The 22,992-nt window shown below is 38.8% G+C and overlaps 3 protein-coding genes across 4 annotated transcripts in view; 1 reads left to right on the plus strand and 2 right to left on the minus strand.

The window, feature by feature from the left end:
• Nucleotides 1-2,013: 2,013 nt before the first annotated feature.
• On the minus strand, nt 2,014-3,818 carry LOC140951041 (potassium voltage-gated channel subfamily A member 10-like). The gene has a single exon (XM_073400264.1). The coding sequence runs from the start codon at nt 3,548-3,550 to the stop codon at nt 2,342-2,344; it is 1,209 nt and encodes a 402-aa protein (XP_073256365.1). The 5' UTR covers nt 3,551-3,818; the 3' UTR covers nt 2,014-2,341.
• Nucleotides 3,819-5,576: 1,758 nt separating this feature from the next.
• LOC140951292 (uncharacterized) lies at nt 5,577-11,027 on the minus strand. Its single transcript, XM_073400543.1, has 4 exons — nt 10,914-11,027; nt 9,632-9,983; nt 8,072-8,169; nt 5,577-5,979 (listed from the first exon to the last, which is right to left on the minus strand). The coding sequence occupies exons 2-4, from the start codon at nt 9,946-9,948 to the stop codon at nt 5,585-5,587; spliced, it is 810 nt and encodes a 269-aa protein (XP_073256644.1). The 5' UTR covers nt 9,949-9,983; nt 10,914-11,027; the 3' UTR covers nt 5,577-5,584.
• Nucleotides 11,028-17,750: 6,723 nt separating this feature from the next.
• The window catches only part of LOC140950509 (integral membrane protein GPR180-like), a 9,140-nt gene continuing 3,898 nt past the window's right edge, over nt 17,751-22,992 (plus strand). For both annotated transcript variants that reach the window (XM_073399749.1, XM_073399750.1), the window contains exons 1-7: nt 17,751-18,015; nt 18,864-18,995; nt 19,264-19,458; nt 20,608-20,714; nt 21,832-21,905; nt 22,548-22,597; nt 22,858-22,992. The exon at nt 22,858-22,992 is cut by the window's right edge and continues 11 nt beyond it. In XM_073399749.1, coding sequence (XP_073255850.1) covers nt 17,850-18,015; nt 18,864-18,995; nt 19,264-19,458; nt 20,608-20,714; nt 21,832-21,905; nt 22,548-22,597; nt 22,858-22,992 — 859 coding nt within the window. In that variant the 5' untranslated portion in view covers nt 17,751-17,849. The remainder of the gene's footprint in view (nt 18,016-18,863; nt 18,996-19,263; nt 19,459-20,607; nt 20,715-21,831; nt 21,906-22,547; nt 22,598-22,857) is intronic.

Below are 22,992 nucleotides of genomic sequence, written 5' to 3' on the forward strand. Positions count from 1 at the left end.
GCTGCCATACATGACGTACTAATGCGGAGTGGCGCGAAAACTGAAGACCGACAGACATGAAAGAGTGGGAAGAAAAAAAAAAAGAAAGGGAGCCAATTATTTTTCGTTAGTCATTATCTATAGCCCGAGGACAACGACCGATTCCTTGTGATGGCTTTGCAACTGCACTAGAAAACTTTCTATGATCTAATTTTTTTTTCATACACAATTTATGTAGTCTTGGTGGAAACGTTAGTAGAATAAATACCGCATGTCGCGTAACAGCATTGTTTAGCACTAACTATCTTAGCCTGTCCTGGCAGCGCGCGAGCGAAGTGAGCGCGCGAGAAAAACATTTTTCTCCTCTCCACAACCCCATTCTTTGCGCTTGCGGTCAACAAATCCCCCCCCCCCCCCCTCCCGTTTTTTACTTTTATGAGCGCGCTCGACGAATTCTGTAAAAAAGAGAAAATAGAGGGTCTGTGAACAGGCTATAACTCGTTGAAATGAAACACTTTTTCGGATTTTTTTTTTAAAAACTTTGCCTTCGCCAAGCTTTCCGTCTGGTAAACACGGGCAATCTTTGTCTAAGGGCCTGTTTACATGGAGGTGGGGGACCCCAGATAGCCGGAGGTAACATGTGGCGGGTCACCCCACCTAAAATGCAGAAATGATCAAATTAAAATGAGAGATTATATGGACAGCGGGGTTACCCAACCTTACCGGGTTGCCACACCTACCTTGGGTCCCCCACCTACACGTAAACAGGCCATATGTCTTGGGAGGGGTACAGAATTATGCAATCTACTTTTAAAAGGCTGAGGGCTTCGCTCTTTATGTATCGCTGTGATTTTATTCAGCATATATCACATTCCACATAATTTTGCCATTCCGCAAGTCACGCCAAAATCCATTCCGCAAACTCAGTCCTCTTTTTAGCCTCACTGGTCCTTTTGTGGCATTGAACTTTCATTTTGCGAGTTGAAAATTTTGCTAAGCTGACCTTGATAATATTATATAACTTAGAGATGAATGACTACAGTCCCATTTCTACCGGCTTATATTCTCAGTTTGATTCTCATTTATAATTTAGGATGTGAAGACAAAGAAAATAACGATTGTTTGGGTTTTTTTTTTGTTCCCCCATTATTACTATAAAATATTTGGCGAATGCGCGAATGAAATGAGGGTATTTCATCTGATATGCCGAATCTAATTCAGTCAATAAGTTCTTAAGAAGTCGGCTTCTTTCTGTTTTCAAGCCCTTTCTTGATAAACGCCTCTCGTTTTGAATTAATAAGATACTCTCCACAGATACAGTTTTCCAAAGAGTTGGTGATCGGCCAAAACATATCACCCACAACGAAGAAAAAGTTGAAGTTGTCGAAAAACACATATGTTACCAAAAAAGTTTTTAACCTGCTCTGGCAGTAGTCCAAACCTCAGAGCAAAATTACGACAAGGCTGATATAGCTAATTAAGTTCGAGTAATTCGGACGAAATATTCCCATTCATTTATTCGAAATTTTGCTTTGAGTTTTGGAATTTTCTATACTAAACGAAAAACACATAATTATAGACTCCAATGCCGCCATCCAAAGAACTAGGTAATTTTTGCAGATAAAAAAATTGAACAAAAATAGGCGTTTTGTTTTTCATCATTTTTTTGTTTTGTTTTTAAGAAGATTTCATTAATAGGACTGAACACAAAAACATATGTCCCCCTGGAAATGCAAATATATCGCTTGTTTTTCTTGGCTTCATGTAAAGGTTGGTTAAGGTGAAAAGAAGCCAAAAAAAAAGTGTTGAAAAAGCACCGCGAACCGGCACAAGAAACAAATAAACAAAATGAGCTTGAGTTCGCTTTTTGTCCTCTGTTTTATATAAAAGGAAATTTAATTTTTTTTTTTATCATAGTCGCTTCGAAATTTCATCATCAGTTTCATTCACTTATGCCAATTTGGCCCTTGAAAAGTTTTTGCTCTTCTGAAACCCCGCCAAATTTATCAAAATAACTGAGCCGTTTTCAAAACATTTGTACTATTCTTAAATCTTTTATTTTATGTTGTTTTCGTCTGGAAGTGACAATCTACGAAGAATATTCAGTCTCCATTCTTCGGTACCGTCAAAGTGACCAACCAATATTGTTAGCTTGTTGACTTGTTAATGTATTCACAAAACTACATTTTCTCTTTTCTCATTGTTTTTTTTAGATACCCGAAGTCAAAGTCATTGTAGCTTTTATGACCATATGAAACCTTTCTCAAGATACAAATACTATTAGTAGTATAACTAAAAGGATATTACGGATAGAATAACAATGAGAAAATCATAATATGAAATGTAAGGCAAGTCAAAAGTTTTACGATGAATGACTGCTTCGTTTTCTGTTGTTAGCATTTGAATCGCGGTGAGCTTGCATACTAAAAACAGAGGTTTCGAGTTTCGAGCGAAAGTGAGACGCGAAACGAAACAAGGGCAACGCGATTGTTACGGTGCCAAGTACAGCACATATCGCACCCATAAACTTCCCTATCGGGGTTTTGGGTACCTTATCACCGTATCCGACAGTACATATTGTAATTATTGCCCACCAAAACCCATCAGGTATGCTCTGAAATTGATTATTTGGCTCGTCATTGAATTCTACAAAGAACACTGCGCTGGAAGCCAAAATTACAACAATCGTCGCAAAAGTCACCAAAAGACCGAGGTCTCGTATTCCTGAAGCGACTGTTAGTACCAGTAGCTTCATACCCGCCGAGTATCGCACAATTTTTAAGATTCGAACGGTTGCCAATGTCTCCAGAATAAGCATCAGTGCGGTTGCTGAAGGCCATGTCATTTTAATAATGAGTTCTAAGTAGAAAATTACGATCGTGGCAAAATCGGCCCAGCTTGGAAGGAGCTTAAAATATTGGCTTTTGTTGGGAGAAGCAAGCAGTCGAACAGCGCATTCAAGGGTAAACCAACCGTAACAAACCAAATCGAATGAGAGCCATTCGTCATCTCGAAAAGTTATAGCTGACCTTCTTGTCGCATTTAGCATTGAGTTTTTCTTTTGTGGCTGGAGTGATTCGACCGTTTTCAAGCATGATCCTGCTATTGATACAACAATGAACACTTGTGAAACGACGGCTAACACTTTTGCAGCTGTAGATGAATTCGGAAATTCAAATAGTTCCCACAAAGTCCTTTGCCACAAGTTAAGCGGCCGAGAACGGTTGACATCGCCAAGTAAAACATTCTCTAGACGCTGGCAGCTGTCCGGCTCTATGGGAAGCATAAAAAATTTAACTTCTTCCTCAAACACTTGGGCTGGAACATTGTCTGGATAAATTAATCTCCCTTCGCTTTGATAGTAAAAAAGTATTCCCTCAAATGCTTGCCTGTGGCGATCGAAGAAATATTCCTCTCGCTCTAAATCAAAATATTTCTGTCTTCTCTGCGGACAGCCTAATAAAGACTCCGGAAAATGCGCGACTTTTTCCTCGCTTATTTCAAAGATCGCCCCACTCACGTTAATAACAAGACGATCGACACTATCCTCGAAATGTGTGTTTGGTTCCATTACGAAACTCGAAAAATTCCCGCCGGTTTGTTTTTAACAGTACTGAACTGAAGAACCAATGGTAATTGTGTCTCTACGTGTGAATTTTCAGCTGTCTTTTTCTCTGTTCACGAGGGTAAACACGCGTTATTTTTATAGAGCAGCATTAAGATGGGCATTCTTATTCCAATATTCATAACTAGTGAAGAAGGTTTCAGCCATTTGCCCTCGGCCGTTTCTGTGCTAATTGTTCCACTTTCTCAACAAAAGTTCACATTGAAAGTCACGTGGTAAAGAAAAGCCCCTTTAATATGCACAGTAATTGACAGGAAACTTCCTTTAAAATGAATTTACTTTATGTTGCCGTCAACTGCCACGTTCGATTAAATAAAAGCGAAAAACAATTAAGAAGACATTGACACATCTTTCTCTTAAATTAATAAATGCAGTGTAAATTTTCGATATTTACATGCACTAATCCTCCTACACCATTATTATTATATTGCCCGACGTATTTTTAATACCGCGAAGAAATTTCATTACGTCAAATTTCTTGTAAAAATAAGACTTTTACTGCCCTTTACAAAAGTTGCAGTCAGTGTGTAGAAGTCTGAACTGTTAGAACTGCGCCGAACTGCGCCTACGCGGATAGCAGATATTTGCATATGTCATAAAGTCTTCTAGTTGAATGTCAACGTGGATTGTAATCTAATGTTTTTCTGTCAGCAGGTGCGTAGTAATAATCAGTATTGAATAGAAAGCATTCATTCTTTTCTACGCGAACAACAAAAACTTGCTGTAGACTCTATACGTTGGATCTCCCGTATACGATACTAATTTTGACGTTGCTGTACATAAATTACAGTAGGTTGATTGCTAAAGTTACAGGGAAAACGTCCGGTTAAAACAATAAGACGAAATAAGCTATCAGTTTGACTGTGTTGTGTTAAATTGTTTTGGACTTTTTGCATAGTGGCGTAAAGTTTCTTGAGGTAGGCAACCTTCGACCTTATAAACACCTGCCCTCAGTTATACTCGTACAGCTGTCCCACTGCATGTTGTATTTTTATTAACCGGTTACAAGAACCAAGCAAACAATTATTTATTCCCATGCACTAAAGTCTGTGAAATCAAAAGCACGATCACAAGCGCCGAAAAAGATAACTTTTTTCAACTAAAGCTCCCTAAAAGTTCGTTTTATCACCAAAACTGCTCCACAAACACAGAAAAGTTTTTTGAATTTCTACAAGAAAGACCTCCCGAGAATTACGGTTTCCACGGCGCATCATCCTCATTTTTTCATCATTTTTTTTTCGCCGTTTCGTGTATTCGATACACGGTATCGTGGAAACACGAGTGTGGAATATAAAAACAACATAATTGGTGAGCGTGAATATTTATATGGTTTTTAACAAAATGAAATACAATAGTCTAGTTTCAAAAAGGCCATTACCGAGTCCCCCCAGGCCTCTGTTGCAAAACGAGGGTAGGTGCTCAGCCTTTGATATGGAAATCATTTCTCAGTCTCATTTTCACAACAAAGGTTTGTTCACCTAGCCTCGTTTTAAAAGTGAGGGTTTCTGGACCTCGGAAGTGGCCTATTCGTCGCGGCCACTGAATAGAAGCACTGAAGACTCATTTATACGGGGTCAGCCTCGACCTAAGGCAAATATATTCACAAATTCCAGTCAGAAGACCTGTGTACAACTGTGTGTATTGTTTTTAACTCAAATTCAGGCACCTTCTCACCATTATTTGTAAATATTCTACTTTAGGTAGAGGCTGACCTTGTATAAACGAGTCTTCAGTGCTTCTATTCAGCGGCCTTGTAAAATTCGAAACTGGATTTAACTGGACTATTGTAACTTCACTACTTCTGGATACTAAACATTCCCCAAAAGTGTCTGTTTGTGGGGGGAGGGAGGAGGAGTAGGAATGGTGTCGGCAAGTGTCTTTTCTGCAAGAAATTCTATAAGAACTTCAATTTTCCAAAGAGGAGGAAAGTGTTTAAAAAACAGTAGGATAAATACTAAATACTACGTCTAATAGTACTAGCTACTCAGCCTCCGGTAAAACTCCACTGGCATAAAACGTTTTGACATATTTATCGAGAAACCACAGTGGTACCTCTCCTTGCGAAAGAACGTGATAATGAAAATCGCGAATATCGTACTTTCTACCCAGCTTTGCTTCCGACTCATTGCGCATCCTCCAGATCTCCAACTGTCCAATCATGTACGAAGTAGCTTGACCTGGCCAGGCCTGGTAACGAGTTACTTCCTTATTAATGACGTCACTGTCGTCCCACAGGTACTGTCTAAATAAGGCCAATGCTTCATCACGTGACATGTTTTTGTAATGGAGAGATGTATCTATGACCAGGCGGAGAGCTCGCCAGATTTGAGACCTGATGACCCCATATTCATTTAGGGGATTATGTTTGTACAAATCTGCGTCAGAATGAATATAGATTTGTTAAAACCTTTAAAGCCTACTATCAAAATTCAAATGCTCTTTTGTTGTCTCCGTACGTTTCTTATAGAAGCAGAGGGGATAAGCAGCTGAATCATCAACCAGATTCATCTTGAGTTATCGTGTCCTTAATTCTCGTCACCCATCAATTTTAGAAAGCATCGATATCACAAGGAGAATTTTGATTCTGATCGCCCTTAGTAACCTCGTCCCCGAGGCTTGGGAGGGGCGGGAAAGGGCCTTGGCATCGGCTGGTCACGTTTCCCCTCGTAAATCCTAAAAACTGCTCTAAAAATACATGTTCCAGCAACAACAACTTATTTTTACATGAGCTCGAATTCCTTTGTTCTTTTGGGGGAAAACTCTATTACTTATATCTTTCAAAGCTGATCTCTATTTTGAGCCTACCACAGGAAAAAACATTTACAAAACAGTACCTTCCTGGATGAGAACAAAGCGAATTCGTTTCTTTAATTTGGTAAAACCCAAATTCTGCTTCTCGAATCCACAAATGGATTTTGCGTTTCTTTGATAAAATCCAAAAGTGAATCCAGTTAGTAGAAAGTACTCACACACGCTGCACTCCGAGTGAATTCAAGAAAACGCCGAGGACATTTGGCAAGCGTTCTTTCCGTGACGACATAATTAAATAGAGGGACTCAGAGTGACGTTTACGGCAAATGGCAAACGTCAGATTCAAGTTGAGAACTCCTCAAAATAGAAAACGCGGGGCTGACATCTGTCTTAAACAATTGTTAAAGGCAAAACTAATGTGGAGCTACTAATTTTGGGCTAGAAGTAATGAACAGTAAAGCACAAGTTAAGAGAAAACTTGCCCACACGGTGCAATTATACGTTCGCCGTTTCCCGTAAACGTAAATCTAAATGTCTCTAATTCTGGTCCCGTTTCCGCAATATTGTTGTTACACTGAAAAATCCCTTTTTCGAGGATTCATTAGTCATTTGCCGCAGCAATTAAATGATCCAAGGAATCTTGTCGTGGATTCTTCCGAAAAAATCCACTTTCAAAGATGTTTAGAGATATCAGGAAAAAGATGGCTTTTTACCACGACGGGAACCTGTTTTATAGAGTTTGTTAGGCCCGGTTCAGACCCTGTACTTCGGATGAGCCGAAACGAATTCAATGCATTTAGTTTATGTGAAACATGTGGTGAAGAGCGGCGTCTGAATGTCTGAGTTGGAAACAGTTAATTGAGTTTGCATCAGCTCAACCGTTCTTCACGCCTGGCTCAGCGAGCCTGAGGATCGACCGGTTTTGATTCCGACGCCGAACTTCAAATGACTCGAACTATATGCATAAATCTTCTAAATGAAGTTTACCGAAATGCACGCTTTTTAAATTAAGTTCGGTTGGAATAAAAATAAATAAGTTCAGCCTGGCCTAAATTAATTTGAGTGGGCTAAATTCGAATCCGATTCGGCTCATGTGAAGTACGGCGTCTGAACCAGGCCTTACACTCAAGGGCAAGACCGTGAATGGTGAGTTGCTTCAATAGAGCGTTTTCACTCACGTGGCCAGCATCTATGCAAATTTATGGGAACAAAAAAGATTTTTTACATAAGAAAAGAGTCCAACTCCCTCAGAATTTGTTTGGAACACCAATATGGCCGCCGTTTCATTGTTTTGGAACACCAATATGGCCGCCGTGACGTCATGTGAAAGCGCTCTATAGTCCAGTTTCGAATTAAAAATCACCGCAGAATACAAGCATTAACGAAACATTCATACAGGGTTAGCCTCGACGTAAAGTAAAATATTCAGAAATTCTGGCAAGTAAGTGTTCGAAATTTGAATATACACAATAGACAGAGTAATAAACATGTCTTTTTCTCGTTGGAATTTGTGAATATATTACTTCAGATTGAGGCTAAGGCTGTAAAAAGTGCGTCTTAACTTCTTTAATTCACCGGTCATGGCGAACTCGAAAATGGACTATTAGTCTTTTCTCTGATTTTTAGTCAGGACCTGTAGCATTTTCTCTACTGTATGTTTCTTTTGTTACTCTAGACATGCATGATCTCAAAATAGGTTACTGCTGACTTATTTACCTGTATCGAGGCTCATAAGTGGATATTCGGTGTAAACGGCCCATCCTTCTTTGTATGCAGTGATACCTTTGTGCTGTAATTTACTTGGACATGACGTTCTGCAAACATGCGAAATAATCATACAAACAAAACATCCTTCTTGCGAACGCACATTAGAATAGGTCGGATACGAGTAGCAAGAAAACATGCATGTAAGGCTTCGCGCAAACGGACGCAACAACTCCCAACATTGTTGCGCCAACAATGTTGGGAGTTGTTGCGTGCGTGTTGGCAGTGGTGTGCAAACGGATGCAACAACTCCTAACAATGTTTGAGACCTGCAGTGCATTGTGGGGAGGATACAACCCATAAGTCTTTATAATCCATGCGCAATGAGCGTGCGTGGCCACAACAATGTTGGAAGAGCTGTGCAAACGGATCCAACATTGTTGCGCTACGCTTCGGCGATCACGGAATAAAAGAAATGTTGGGAGTTGTTGGCTGAAAATTTTGACCGGTTTCAAACTTTGCGCAACAACACGCAACAACATGCAACAGGGTGTATAAACGGACGCAACATGTAACATCCAGCAATGTTGGGAGTTGTTGGCCAACAATGTTGCGTCCCTTTGCACGGGGCTTAATAAGCCGTATGGGAGAAAAGTCAACTAAACCGAGAAGAAGATTGTTTATATACAAAGAAACATGGTAAACCGATACAGACAAAAAAAATCATATAGAGAAAATAGAGAGGGAGTATCATTAGAGTCGTTAAATAAAAAACGGGACTTAAGTCTATTATAGACTTGCTATGGTCAAAAATCAGTACAGTAAAAACGTGCGTATAAGAACCTGTTAGGCTTAAATTGTCCATTTAGACCACTTTTACATTAAGAACCTGTATTAGCCTACAATTAAGAAACAGGTTCTTATTTTGAGAAATTCAGTCAAACACTGAAACACAAATTTGTTAGAACAAGCTCTGTTGTTGTTGTTCTGTTTAACTTGCATAGCTTTGTATAAACTTCATAAATGGCTTTAACACGCTTAGACTAAAGCGATTTTTATTTAACAATTATTCCTCGAGCCCGAATGGGCTCTGAGTCAATAGCCCATGGGGTCGAATGCCGAGTGGGCTATTGATTCAGAGGCCATGAGGGCGAGAGGAATAATTGTTTTAGTAAAATCCAACTAGTTGGTCAAAAATTATCGAGACAAAACAACTTAAGCTAGTTAAAGCGACTTTAAGCTTTTTTTGCCGCCAAAAAGCCGGCGCTTTGCGCTACTAGTGGGCTATAACATATAACCTAGTAGTAGCTCAACAAATCAGAACGCAGCATTGATAATAGACCACTAGCTGAATTTTACTAAAACATATTATGCATGAAATACCAAAAATAGGCCACACCCACTAATGACAAACACCTTATTTTTAAAATTAAAAACCTGTTTAAGAACCTGAGTAGACTAATTTTCCAGTTAGCACCATTTAGTTATCAGAACATTCTTAGCCTAGCTTGGAAAAACTTAGGTTCTTATACGCGGGTTTTTATTGTATCTCATTTCACCGAGAACACTTACCTAGGCTCAAATATTTCTCTGTAGCTTGCATCTTGAAGATGATGCCCTGGGACGCTCTCGTGCACTGCAGTAGTCCACTCCATAAATTCGGATCCCATTTTATCAACAAAGAATGGCAGCTTGTATTTAGCGGTAAAGCGGCAGTTACTGATAGAGGGGGTGTGCACAGCCACACCCAAAGACGGTGAAAAGTTAACATCCGGTTCAGCTGGACAAGTTGGGATGCTTCTTTTTTCACCAGTGAAGTGAAATAACTTAACGATTTTCGTTTTTATCAGGGTTAAGGTACCGCGTGCGATTTCAATCCAACGCATCATGGTCGAATAACGCTGAGGGCAGAATTTCTCGGCACCTGTGTAGAGGAATATAAGCTTGGTATTACTGATCTTGAAAAGCAACAAAATAACGGAGCTGATAGCTCTAGACGTAAGGTACGGTAACTGAAACGGACAGCGGAAACGTGTAACTTGTTTTGCAACATTGGTGCAAAACAAGTTGAATAGCGATGTTGCACGTTCTACCAACTGCGAATCTAATCTGTTTTGCAACAAACAGATTGTTGCAGGTTGTGAAAAGTTACAGCAGAAAATAAAGAGAAGTTGTACTTTTTGCATAGAATCTGTACATGTTACGCGTTTTACCGGTCCAAGATAAACTTGTTTTGCAAAAATGACGCAACTTCCGGGTATGGCGTGACTGTCGCATAATTTTGTCCAATCAGAAGCCAGTATTCACGTAACTTCAGTGCAAGCTAAAGACGGGTTTGAATAGGGGTGGTAAAGACCCGCAAAATAACCTTCTTGTAACAATGGTGCAAAACAAGTTGCACGCTTTTGTTGCCCCTTTTACAGTAGATTCAAAGAATAGAAATGCTAGAAGGATGACTTCTCGTTCGTGGTGTCAAAGTACTATATATATCTTTCGAAATCACAAATATGAACGAGGCCTGGGTTAAAGGACACGAACCCTTTGTCGACGCCCTAGTTTCTTCACATGTGGCTAGGAGTTTAAGCTCAGCAAGTCAAATAACAGTTTCATTACTTCTGAGAATAAACAATATATGATTTGGGTCATTGTGCGACCCAGAATCATAACATGAACTCCACTGCGCGTAGATTAACAATGCATCGTGGTATGGGCCCCCCTTAAATGATATTGATGCCTATGACCTTTTCAACAGAAAAATGGTGACTTGGATTTTCACCAAAATGTGACTAACTACATTTCTTGGGAAAAGTTTTTTAATTGTTCCCTTAAGCGTAATAGCGGGAATATTTCCCACCTCTTTTAGTTCTGCACTTCTGAAAAGCTTCGTTATTTGACTCATTCAACGGGAAAGGCTGCTTGTTGAGGAAAAGCGAGAAGGACTTCAAACGTGTTTTAAATTCAGATACAGCCTCTCTTTCATTCTCTCGTCCAGTTATCTTCTTCACTATGTCTACGGCTTTTCTGTAAAATGTAATCAGCTGATTCCACCCGATGGCATGAACCTCATCTACATAAAGCAAGCAGAAAAAAAATCTTGTTGAATGGGAAGGCATCTTTGACAAGTCTTGGTGAAGTATACCTGTTTTTTCTCACTGTTGCCCCGTAGTATCTCACTACCATTCTTGACTTCTCAGGCTTCAGTCATGCACAATAGAGAAGAACTCTGAAGTCGAGAATCAAATTCCATGTGATCACTGTAAGCCAAGGACTGTAAAACAGTCTGAAAATGCGTTTGACGGGAGAAACAAAACTTCTTTTGAATCTTTCTTTAGAGTAGAATGTTACTAGTATATATATTCGATGTATAGATAGCGAGACCATAAACGGGAGCAACAGTTGTACAGCCTCGTTCCGGGGCTTTTCCCTTAGAAAATTTTCGATAGGAAAAGCTCTGAGGGAAGAGGATGACAGTTGTTAATATCAACTAATTCAACAGACTGCGAAAAGTCGCTTGTTTTCATTTTAAGTTATTGCGGTGAAGCAAACCCGCAATTCGGGTGTGCGCTGTTACACTAAGCAAATTAAAAAAGTAAAAACATAAAAACGTAACTTTATGCAGTTTAATAATCTTCATTCACCTGGCGTATGTTTTGTGGAGGTGAAGTAAGACAAGATTTCTGCATATGCCTCTTTCCCCTCCATAATCCTCTCCGTCCCATCCAATGTTCTACTTGCCTGCTCAGAAGTCCTTGTTCCATTGACGAAGACGAAACTAATGGGCCTCGTTCCCAGACCACTAGACACATTACTCGGCACGCAGTGTGTCACGTGGTCATTTTCAAGATATTCAAACAAACTGACCAATGGCTCGCCGATGTGTTTGACCACGCCCTCAAAGAGAGACTGTGATAAATTGCTCCCATAATTTGAGACCCACTGCCTTAGGTCACGTGATGAAACCCTAGAGGCAAAGCTGTTTATACGGGAGCGCACTCCCCACCACGTTAATACGGTTTCAGGCCTTCGCGAAGTAAAAAATGAGCGATATCTCTCTTTCATACATCCAATTCCTTCTTTACATTCATCTAATGACTGGACCATTCCAGATTTTACGCCTCGTTGGAGATTCGACTTATACTGGTTGATCCCGTCTCGAAATTTCTGGAACAAATTTAAAGCATCCTCTGCACTAGCCAAAGTTTTGTTTCCCTTTGTAAGGAAAATGTTAAGAGCGGACTTCAGGTGAATTTGTATTGAAGCGATGGGTTCGTCTCTGCATCTTTGATCAGGGCCTAGCATCCATGCTCCTACGTTTTTGTATAATAGACAAAAAAACTGAGATGGTAAAAGAAACGAGCAAGCCTGAGAAAACATCCGACATTTCGCGACGCTACGACTGGTTTCCCCGCCAAATGACCTCTGCGAAACCTGCGCAGAAATTCCATATTGATTACGTATCACTATAGATCTGGGTATTACTTCTGATTGGCTAAAGCAAATGTCCCACGCAGCACGACCATTCAGAAATGCACGGACAGACGAATGGGAAAAATGGATGGACAGAAAAGTGGAGGGAGTAAGGAACGGACGAACGAACGTATAAAGGATACGAAGATGGATCAATAGACGGAGGAATGGATGGACAGAAGGAAAGAGGGAAAGACGGACAGACGAAGATACAGATGAACGGATAAATGGATGGACAGACGGACAGACAGATGGGAGGAGGGACAGAGGGAGAGGCAGACGGACGGGCGGAAGGACGGACGGACGGACAGATGGATGGATGGAAGGATGTATGAATGGACGGACGGACGGATGGATGGATGGACGGACGTACGGACGAACGGATTGATGGACGGATGGATAAATGGATAGATAGATGGATATATGGATGGATGGAGGGATGGATGGATGGACGGACCGACAGACTGACGGACGAATGGATGGATGGATAGATGGATGAGTGTGTGAATGGGTGACACCTGAGTCATACCTGTGTAGTAATTGTTTTCATATGGTCTACCAAAGTAATGTTTTAGTTCGTGATCTACGAGGGCCAAAAGTTTTCCTTCTCGCAGTTTGATCCGCTCCATGACAATGTTTCTTTTCATCCTCAGAAGATCTTCATACAGCGCTTTTGTTTTGTCCGTTAACGCTTTGATTTTCTCCGGCGCTGGACTATAAGGTTGAAAGAGATCTTTGCTATTTGTCTTTCGATATGGGGTAAAGCTGTCTCTAATTAATTGCACCTTAACCAGAAAGGACTCCAATCCTACATGCATAAAGAAAAAAGGAGTAGACTATGTTAAGCATCCTTTGTAATAGATCGGCAACTTTTTTACGTTTGTTCATCTTAAAGTTTTTTCATAATTTTTATTTCAATCATTTTGTTTTGTATTTTTACCCCTACTCCCCCCTCCCACACATACACCACCCTGACACTCCCTGTACCATTTGCAAGAAAAAAGGGATTGGGAAGAATGCGGGTTCCAGGAACACAGATGAATCCCATTCGAAGTGTACAATTTTGATCTGTTAACTCAAAAAAGGCACCAGAATGAATAGCAAGAAGTATCATATGATACTTTGCGAGTAGGTTCTTCACAGCCGATCAAGTTGATTCTTGGAAAGACTGAACGAACGTATCGAAAGCGAGGGCATTTCGACAAACTTACAAAGGCATTATCAGCTCTTTCTGTTGAAATTGAAAATACTTCTGGAGAATTTTACTGGAGTTGATTGTAATATAGGACTGTATCCAAGTCCAGAAAAAGGAAAAGAAAATTGTTGTCCTGTGTTCACGTCCTCTATGAAACGTAAAGGTGATGTTACATGGGACGATTCGCAACGACGATTTTTAGCGCAACACAGGGTTGCAAGATTGTTGCGACATTGTTTCAGATGGTTCCAATACTGTTCCAACATTGCAAAGCTGTGTTGCGCTAAAAATCGTCGTTGCAAATCGTCTCGTGTAACATCACCTTAAAACTAGCAAGTTTCACGTTGTAGTCGTGCAACAACCGCAAAGAAATATACAAAAAAGCGTGATGCACGTGCAGAGTTGTTGTTTTGCCCATCAAACCTATTGCCTTTTCGCCGTTCTCAATGCCGTCGCCTTCCTCGTTTCTAACGATCCCTTTAGCCTCAAAAACACTTTGTGAGGAATCACCTAAAAGCCATTTCCGAGTTCCAAACACTCTCACTTTTAAAACTAGGCAAAGTGCAAAACCTTTCTTATATCCATATTTGCATGAAAATAAAAAATCATTTTCGCATCACAAGCTTCGCACTCAGCCTCGATTTGAAACAGAGGCTTGGGGCAACTCGGAAATGGCCTAATAGTGAGGTTTGTATGACGTCATCACAAAATTAATGTCGTCAAGATGATTCATTCAGTTGACGGCCTTTTTTTCTTGGCGGTGTCCTTATAACAACATCTCCCCTGTTATTTAAAAAAACCTAAAACCTCTTAACTGTCGGTTCCTGGCTCTCACAAAAACTCTGGAGTATCTGGAGTAGTTATTGAAAATGGCATGCGTCCACTTCAAGTCTTTTCCGGAAATATCCCATTCCTTTAATTGAAATAATGTACAAAAAAAAAAAAAAAAAAAAAATCGACAGATTTTGGACTTTTGGAGTCATTTTAAAATTTTTTGTTCGGTATAAAATATCAACCATTTTCGTGACGGGATTTTTTGTTTTTGTTTACAGAAAATAAATTAATAACAAATGAATGTGTTTTCGAAACATTTCAAATATACAACTGATATTGCCCATCATATCTTGAAAGGCAACAATTCATTGACTCTGTCAGTTGAATTAAATTAACTAGGAGCCAAATCTAGTCAGCTCTAAACTTTTAAATGAACTTAGACAGTGAATTACCGGAGAACAATAATCACGTTTCTCCAAACACTAAAACCTTATTCTTACGAAAAAGGTCAGCGATGACACGCAAGTTACGATTATTAGGTACAGATGTTCGTTGAAAAAACTTCGAAGAGGCAGTGGTTGACCCTAATCAAATACTGCTCAAGACACAAACTGGCCAAACAATCATTCAAGTGGTTTTTAACTTGGTATTTCGCGGATTTTAAACTCGAATTATAAGTGAGAGCAATAAAAAATTAAAGTTATGGTAATGACACACTTTTAAAGTTAACATCTGCATTTTATTGGCTTACCTGCACGTGCGGCTTCCTTCGAAAACTCGCACGGATTTGCGAATTTTGAACCGTTGTTGCTAGTTGATGTAGAGTTTTTATCACAGGATTTTGTCTGATTTAAGCCCGTAAAAGTCACGCTTTTTGTAGGGAATTTCTGGCTTTGCGATACAGAGATTAACACAATACCAGCTACCAAACAACCAACTCCAACGAAAGCAATCACACCGGCCAAAATACAAGCTCTTGAATATCGACGTTTGACATGATAATCTGGGGAGATACTGGATGTAGAACTGTTCAGGAACACGTGCTCACGTAGGCCAAGTTGATCGGGGAGAGCTGAGTTCAATTCGTGATCACCCATCTTTTTTTTTGAACGATGCCCTTATAACTTGGCAGCAAAAAACATCGTGACCAACGAATAATTTGATGATGTTAAAGTAAAGCGATGAAAGAAGCAATCGAATGAAACTTTCAAAGTTGGCACCCGAAAGATCGTGCAAAGATAGACTTTTTTAAAAATTCATCACTATTATCAAATGACTTCCATATTACGATTGTGAGGGATAAATGTCAAGACTTTTATGGAAAATCATGGGTTTATGTATCGACCAAACCTAATAAAGGTGAACAGTTGTGTTTTATATGCATAATGTATTTATCTCTCCTTAAAAGCTTCTCCTAATATTTTTAGTTGAGAAAATTGCACCATAATAAAAGTTTTGAGGATTACCGGATAAAATGCGAAACGAATTATAATAGAAACATTACCCTGTAGTGAAAACCTTGCTTTGGGAGATATGCATAATAAAGAATTTAAAAAAATAAAGCAAAAAATTAATGTTTGTTACTTGTTCAGTACGACGTCGGAACAAATAAATCAAAAAAATAACATAAAATGATGAATAAGTAAAAAAGAAAAGGAATTCGAACTTCGTCATTAAAGCACCAACATTGAAAAGTTTATCTGTAATTATTTACCACAAACCAAATACTGCCTGCGATAAAGATCACTGAGAAATGACAGTCTTAATTAATAGAGGATATGAAACCAGAGGCCGAAAAGCATGATAAGTTTGATGATTCAGAGTGGCAACGTTTTCCGTCAGATTGGGCGGAAAGGACATCAGTTGGAAAACGTGCAAGTAAAATAAACGAACACTTTGAAATGAAACGTGTTAGCATTGTTGAAAGAGAAACGAAATTTGTCTACTAACAAAAACTAACGGAAACAAGTGGGCTGAAAATTGAAAAGAATCCAAGCTACATAGTGAAAAATGTATACAAAAAACTATATTACTCCAGTATTTATTCATTTTTTTGTATAAAACCTGATCTTAAAGATGGCTGTTTCTGAAAGCGAATTGGTGACATATCCTTAGCCACATAAAAAGTTTACATAAAATCAATTAACGCCTCGAAAATAGCTGAAACAGCCCTCGCTTTTCTTGCACTTAATTTATGTTCACTTGAACTTTCTCTTCTTTGTTAATGTATTTCACAACGATTAAAAGGATTTAGTACTGTACAACTGTTTTCGATCATGCAAAGCATAATTCAGTTAAAAGTGATTTCACAATTAATGATACTGTCAAGAAACTGAAGTAGGTTGTAATTGCAGTTTTTTTCTACGATTTTAACACAATTTGTTCATAGACTACCTTGTTTCGAGAACGAGGTTTATTTCTACAATCACCTCGGAGCCTCTGTGATTTTTTTATTTAATAAGAGAAACAGTGAGAAACAGTGGGCTACGCACGCGTGTGGTCTATAAATTTTCGTGTGCAAGTTGTAATGCTTGTTATGTTGGTGAAACCAGCCGACACTTCTCCACACGAGTGCGCGAGCACTTACTTTCAGACAGGTCTTCGAACGTTTTTAAACATCTGCAGGGTTCAGAGTTTTGTAGAGCATCCTGCACACCCGATTGCTTCGAGGTCCTAGACTCTGCAGCCACTAAGTACCAAGTGAAGCTTAAGGAATCCATGTTTATAAAATGGGAGAAGCCCGATCTCAACCAGCAGGTGAAACACATTAACCTGACTCTCTCCCTGTAAAGAACTAAGCGTCACTCATTAAATTTTGTTTTAGTACGCAATATTGACAAAGCAATGTAACGAACTTTGTAAGATCGCGCGCGCTTTAAATTCAACGGCGATTTCAAAATATGTAACACTGAAGATGACGGATGTACCGTCGAAACATGTCTGGAAAATTAAAGAAAGTTGTTATGTTTATACGACTATCTATATTGTTGCTGCTATCTAGACCTTTTAGAAACAGTGATCATTTTCAAAATCATATCCGAGTATTTGTGGATCTCTTTATATTCCAATTTGAAAAATATCGTTAAAATCACCAACAATTTTAGGAATATTCCTTGTATTTTATCATAGACACAAAGCTATCAAAACTTGTCAAACATCGATGAACACGTCGGGCTCCCTTCTGTCCTGTCGTCCAGTCCCGCTTCATATTTTTCCTGTTACACGTGGCAAAGTGACAGCGCAGGCGCAGTTCCTTGTCGAAACATGGCGGACGAGAGGTCAACGAAAGGCTTAAATATTCCGACGCTGTTTAAATTTGCGCTTTCTATACTCACGCTGAATTAATTTTCCAGGATGTGCTCTGTGCTGGCATCCACTAGGATAAATAATCTTCAGATTCTGATTTTAGTGTTTTGGCAATTTGCAACTGTCACAGATTGCAAAACAGTTCACGGGGTGTTGAGTTCCAGACAAGCTCGTCTGTATCAAGGCCAGTATATTACTAAGTTTTGCTTTTATGGTAAGTTCTCTTTCTCTTCTGTAATAAAATTGCAAACGGAAATTCGCTCAAAGTAGCATAATCCAGAGGTCTAGGACTGGTTAAACCCAGCTATGCTCGCTGAATATTTTTTCATCAAAGAGCGTTTGTTTTCCCATGTGATCAGCTATATTTTAATTTCAAGTGTACCTCTTAACTGTCAAGGGATTTTTCTTAAGGGCTTTAGGAAAAGGAGCGCTTAATTTTTTTATCCCCTTAGGCTGTTGCATCCTTTGTATGTTTGTTTATGATTTATTTAAAGAAGATGAATTTTCTGGGCCTTGCAGTAAATTGTCATGCCTTTCTGCTTTAATTTTCACCTTTAAACTCTGAGGATTGCAGATCAGTACCACTACAGCGGAAGGTCGATATAACGAAGGGCTAAGGTACTGACAAAATATGTTTGCCATAAAAGGAGTTTCGCTGAATCAATGTTCTCTTCAATATATTTTACTATTACTGGGGCTAGGAATATCATTTGGTATACCAAGGACTTAGTTATTAGAGGTTTGTTATATCGAGGTTCTACTGTACAACTTTATCCAAGATCTCCGCTGCACTGTAGCCTCCCACGCAAACGTTTGACTCGCGAGTGGGGCAGGAGCCCCTAAGAATGTCTGCAGGGGAGGCTATCCTACACTGCAGCTACGTCCCAATTACAGCGAAATTTGTTAGTTAGAACAAAATGTATGGCTGAGTTTTTTTATACAGTTTCATTCTCATGAGTCTAGCTTTACTTAAAATTGGTACAAAGAGCTGCATGATTAGTTTTGAATAAATCACTAAAATGCTGATGAATTACTATGTATTATTATTTTATCAACAAACAGGTGAGGCACTTGTTAAATTCAAGCTGAACTCTACAGCAACTGGGAAACTCTATTTCTACCTTAGTGACAAATGGCCCCAAGTTGAACAAACTTCACAGTGTCAGACCAAACTTGACCAGGCACAATATTCATGTAAGTTTTTAGTCAATGCACTGGTACTGAAAGACGTTTCATTTAAGCGGTCACATCAAAGGACTTAGCCCACAGACTCTTCAATTCATGACTGTATTATTGATAAAAAGGATGGATACCTTGGTGAAACAGACACCTAGAGTTAACCTCTGCCTTTCTTTAGTGTCGGTCCCAAAAATGTCCGTTTTAGAGAGAGTTATTTGTGTGTTTGTTAGCATTTCAAAGTGTGCTCAGCTAAATGGTGCATCTTTCTGTTTGTGTTTTTTAGTTGGATTGAGTGCAATATCTGGAGAAAACAAATTTGCACCTTGGGATGACCCCAAGGTGTGGCACGTATTGTATGCTGACCCTGTTACTTGCGACTCCAGTGTTCCAGCTCTTGATGATGTGACTTTTACATTGCAAATGTTAAATCCTGATTCTGGAGGAAAACCAATCATTCATTGTGGCTGTGATGAAACAGGTTCCTTTCTTTTAATTGTAATATTGTTATAATAATAGCTGGAATTTTTTTCCCAACAGTGCGTGCTCTCTGGTTACTTGGAGGTCACGTAACATCTAACAATGACACCGTTTCCCACCAAAATCTCGGAGTGGGCAACATTGCAAAATCTATGACATCAGAGGGTAACAGTACAGTGTACTGTTACCCGCGAATGTTGACCAACGACTGCCATTACAGTGAGGAAGGAATTTTAAGGAATTTCCAGCTTCAAAATTTCCAGCTATATAACAAATCGTCCTAACTGTTTCCCTCAGGACCAGTCATAAAGTGTTTACTGTTACAGGTCAGAATTAAATTCAGGTTAAAATTTTTCAACCTACAATGTAGGTTGATTTTCTTTAAATTTTGACCTGTAATCATAAGCACATGTAAGATACCATTGTTTTACTCTTTTTACAAATTACAACAGTAATCCACAATGTTCAGTGAAGGAACCAAAATTTTAGATTTTATCCTTGTTTCTGGGCACATGTATTTTCTCTTTTGTCCTTATGCTTCCCTTTCCCCACGTGTTGGTATGGTTGATTGATCCCACACTCTCCCACTAGTGATGTGCCAAACATCCATTTCAATCAAACATTGATCGTACAAAGACCTTAAGCAGCACGATAATTGATTATGCAAACTGCTCAATTGATTATCATAGTCAATAAAAGAAATATACATTGTTGACAAATAAAAGTAATAAAGCTTGTGTTATAACAGACTTGCAATGCAATAATTATTATGATCCACTGATGACCCTTTTCTGATAAATTTTTGTCACATTCTGAGTAAGGGTTTTGTTTCATTCACAAAATGATTTTCGTTAATAAAAGTGTCCCTCAGTCAAAAACTGTCTGTTATATTATTCTTGTAACCATTTCTCTTGACAATGTTTGGATATTGTTAGGAGAGACCTGATGTTGGTCACCATTGGGACTTAGAGGGTTAATTTAACAACAAGTTTGCTTTTATGTACAGAAGACAGAAGGGCCCCAAATCCCAGAAAACTATTTCACCATGATATCGCAGTTCAACTACGTGTTATTACTTTTCTACTCTGTTTATCGTAGTATTTTATTGAAATTTGTATTTAATTCTGATTCATTGAAATTTCTCCATTAGGTTTGGTATCATTTTATGAGATTCTTGCCTTTCTATACTTTGCCGGAGCCATAGCTTATGGCCAGCGTCTCTGGCAGACAATACAGAAAGGAGGGCCAATGCACTTGGTATGATTACACCTTTTCCATTTAAAAGTTAGAACTACATACTATTAAAAAATAGTAGCATGTGAAAGTACTGCTGAAGAGGTTTTGTTTGAATGGTAACACCATAGGAGTTTATCCATGGACTCAAAAGTTAAAAATACATAAGTTATATAAATAGTACCATGTGAAAGTACTGCTGAAGAGGTTTCATTTGAATGGTAACACCATAGGATTTCATCCACAGACTCAAAAGTTAGAACTAGATACTAATTAAATAGTACCATCTGAAAGTACTGCTGAAGAGGTTTCATTTGAATGGTAACACCATAGGATTTCATCCACAGACTCAAAAGTTAGAACTAGATACTAATTAAATAGTACCATGTGAAAGAACTGCTGAAGAGGTTTCATTTGAATGGTAACACCATAGGATTTCATCCACAGACTCAAAAGTTAGAACTACATACTAAATAAATAGTAGCATGTGAAAGAACTGCTGAAGAGGTTTCATTTGAATGGTAACACCATAGGATTTCATTTACAGACTCAAAAGTTAGAACTAGATACTAAACAAATAGTAGCATGTGAAAGTACTACTGAAGAGGTTTTGTTTGAATGGTAACACCATAGGATTTCATCCACAGACTCAAAAGTTAGAACTAGATACTAAACAAATAGTACCATGTGAAAGTACTGCTGAAGAGGTTTCATTTGAATGGTAACACCATAAGATTTCATCCACAGACTCAAAAGTTAGAACTACATACTAATTAAATAGTACCATGTGAAAGTACTGCTGAGGAGGTTTCAATTGAATGGTAACACCATAGGATTTCATCCACAGACTCAAAAGTTAGAACTAGATACTATTAACAAATACTGCCATGTGAGAGTACAGTTGAGGAGGCTCAATTGAATGGTAACACCACACACTCAAAAGTAAAAGTAGCAAATAATCTTCAGTTGCCATAACATGGTGTAGGAATGAAAGGGTGTACAAGTTAATTGTGTTTTTGTTTCTCCTCTTGCTCTCAATCAATTTAGGAACTCTTCATTGTTGACTTCCTACCTCTTAACTTCCCTACTTTCTTTCTTTGCCATAAAACCATGTAAAGCAAAGCTTTTTCTTTGATTGCAGGTGATAAAAATGTTGTCAATTGCAATGATTTACCAGACAACGGGGCATTTTCTTACCCTCATCCACATTTACAGGTAACAAGAGCCCAAAGGTTTTCTCTTGTTCTTGAGCTTGCACTTTGTACAAGTTAATGTGGCTTTTTCAAGTCCATTCCTTTCTGTTTATGATATTCTCGTGGTGCCAGTACTACTGAGCTTAAAAAGTCTTGTCCAGTTTTCCAGGCAAGTAGATTTTTCTGCAGGCAAGCGACTTTTCATGTTCTGTAGTTTCATAGGGCGCTCTCAACAATTTGCATGGTAAACAGGTGTAGTTCTTTAACAATTTTTGTGTTTGTTCTTTTGTTTCTGTAATTCATATGTTTTTTGAAAAAAATTGAGTTGCTTGTCTGAATGGTATTCTGCAAATAATTTAGGAATTTTTTCACACCCTGTGTATGTAACTGTGGCCTAAAAATTGTCAAAGGTCCACATGTGCTGCTGGAAATTCCCAACACGAAAAGTAGAAAGCAAAGCTGAGTTATACCAACTGGCCTACAGGCTCAGGTGATGACCTTCATGGTCCTTCATGTTCCTTTTACATAAATTATTCAGTGGCGGATCCAGGGGAGGGCCCGGGGGGCCCGCCCCCTCCCTCTATTTTTTGACCAAACTGAAAAAAAAATTTTTGAGACCTTTTTGGGCTTATTTTCTTTTGTGTGTTTTTATTCTTTAACACAGATATTCTAAGAATGGTGAAGGTTATCCCCTGCTTGCCAAGTTATCAACAGGTAAATTCAGTAATTACTGTGCAAGTAATTCCATGGTATTGGTTAGTTTTAATCTTTTATCTTTAATTAACATAATTGCCTATAGCAAGCTTATCCGGCATCAAGTGGTTAGTCAAGTACAAGGATGCTCATAACGTTGACAGTGAAGGAGAAAATACAAAAATTATCACTCGCGCTAAATTTATACGGTGAAAAGCACTATCCAGCTTTTGAACAACTGCGGCCTGTGATTACTACTTGCGTCTTATTTTTTAATGCAGCAGCAAACGGCCTAGCTGAGTATCAGATGCTGCTGATGATGGCAAAGTTATCCACAGGGTGGACTCTTAGCTCTTCATTTTCAACTCTGGATCCAAAACAGATGAAGCAGATTAGTGCTACTGTCATAGCTATTT

The sequence above is a fragment of the Porites lutea genome, chromosome 10 (genome assembly GCF_958299795.1).
Source record: "Porites lutea chromosome 10, jaPorLute2.1, whole genome shotgun sequence".
NCBI lineage: Eukaryota > Metazoa > Cnidaria > Anthozoa > Scleractinia > Poritidae > Porites > Porites lutea.

Excerpts from the sequence above, each read along its gene's own strand:
- LOC140951041 (XM_073400264.1), bottom strand. The coding sequence starts at position 3,550 with ATGGAACCAAACACACATTTCGAGGATAGTGTCGATCGTCTTGTTATT.
- LOC140951292 (XM_073400543.1), bottom strand. The coding sequence starts at position 9,948 with ATGATGCGTTGGATTGAAATCGCACGCGGTACCTTAACCCTGATAAAA. Across the intron at positions 8,170-9,631 it reads AGAGAAATATTTGAGCCTAG|AACGTCATGTCCAAGTAAAT; the intron begins GTAAGTGTTCTC and ends GCATGTTTGCAG. Across the intron at positions 5,980-8,071 it reads ACTTATGAGCCTCGATACAG|ATTTGTACAAACATAATCCC; the intron begins GTAAATAAGTCA and ends ATTCTGACGCAG.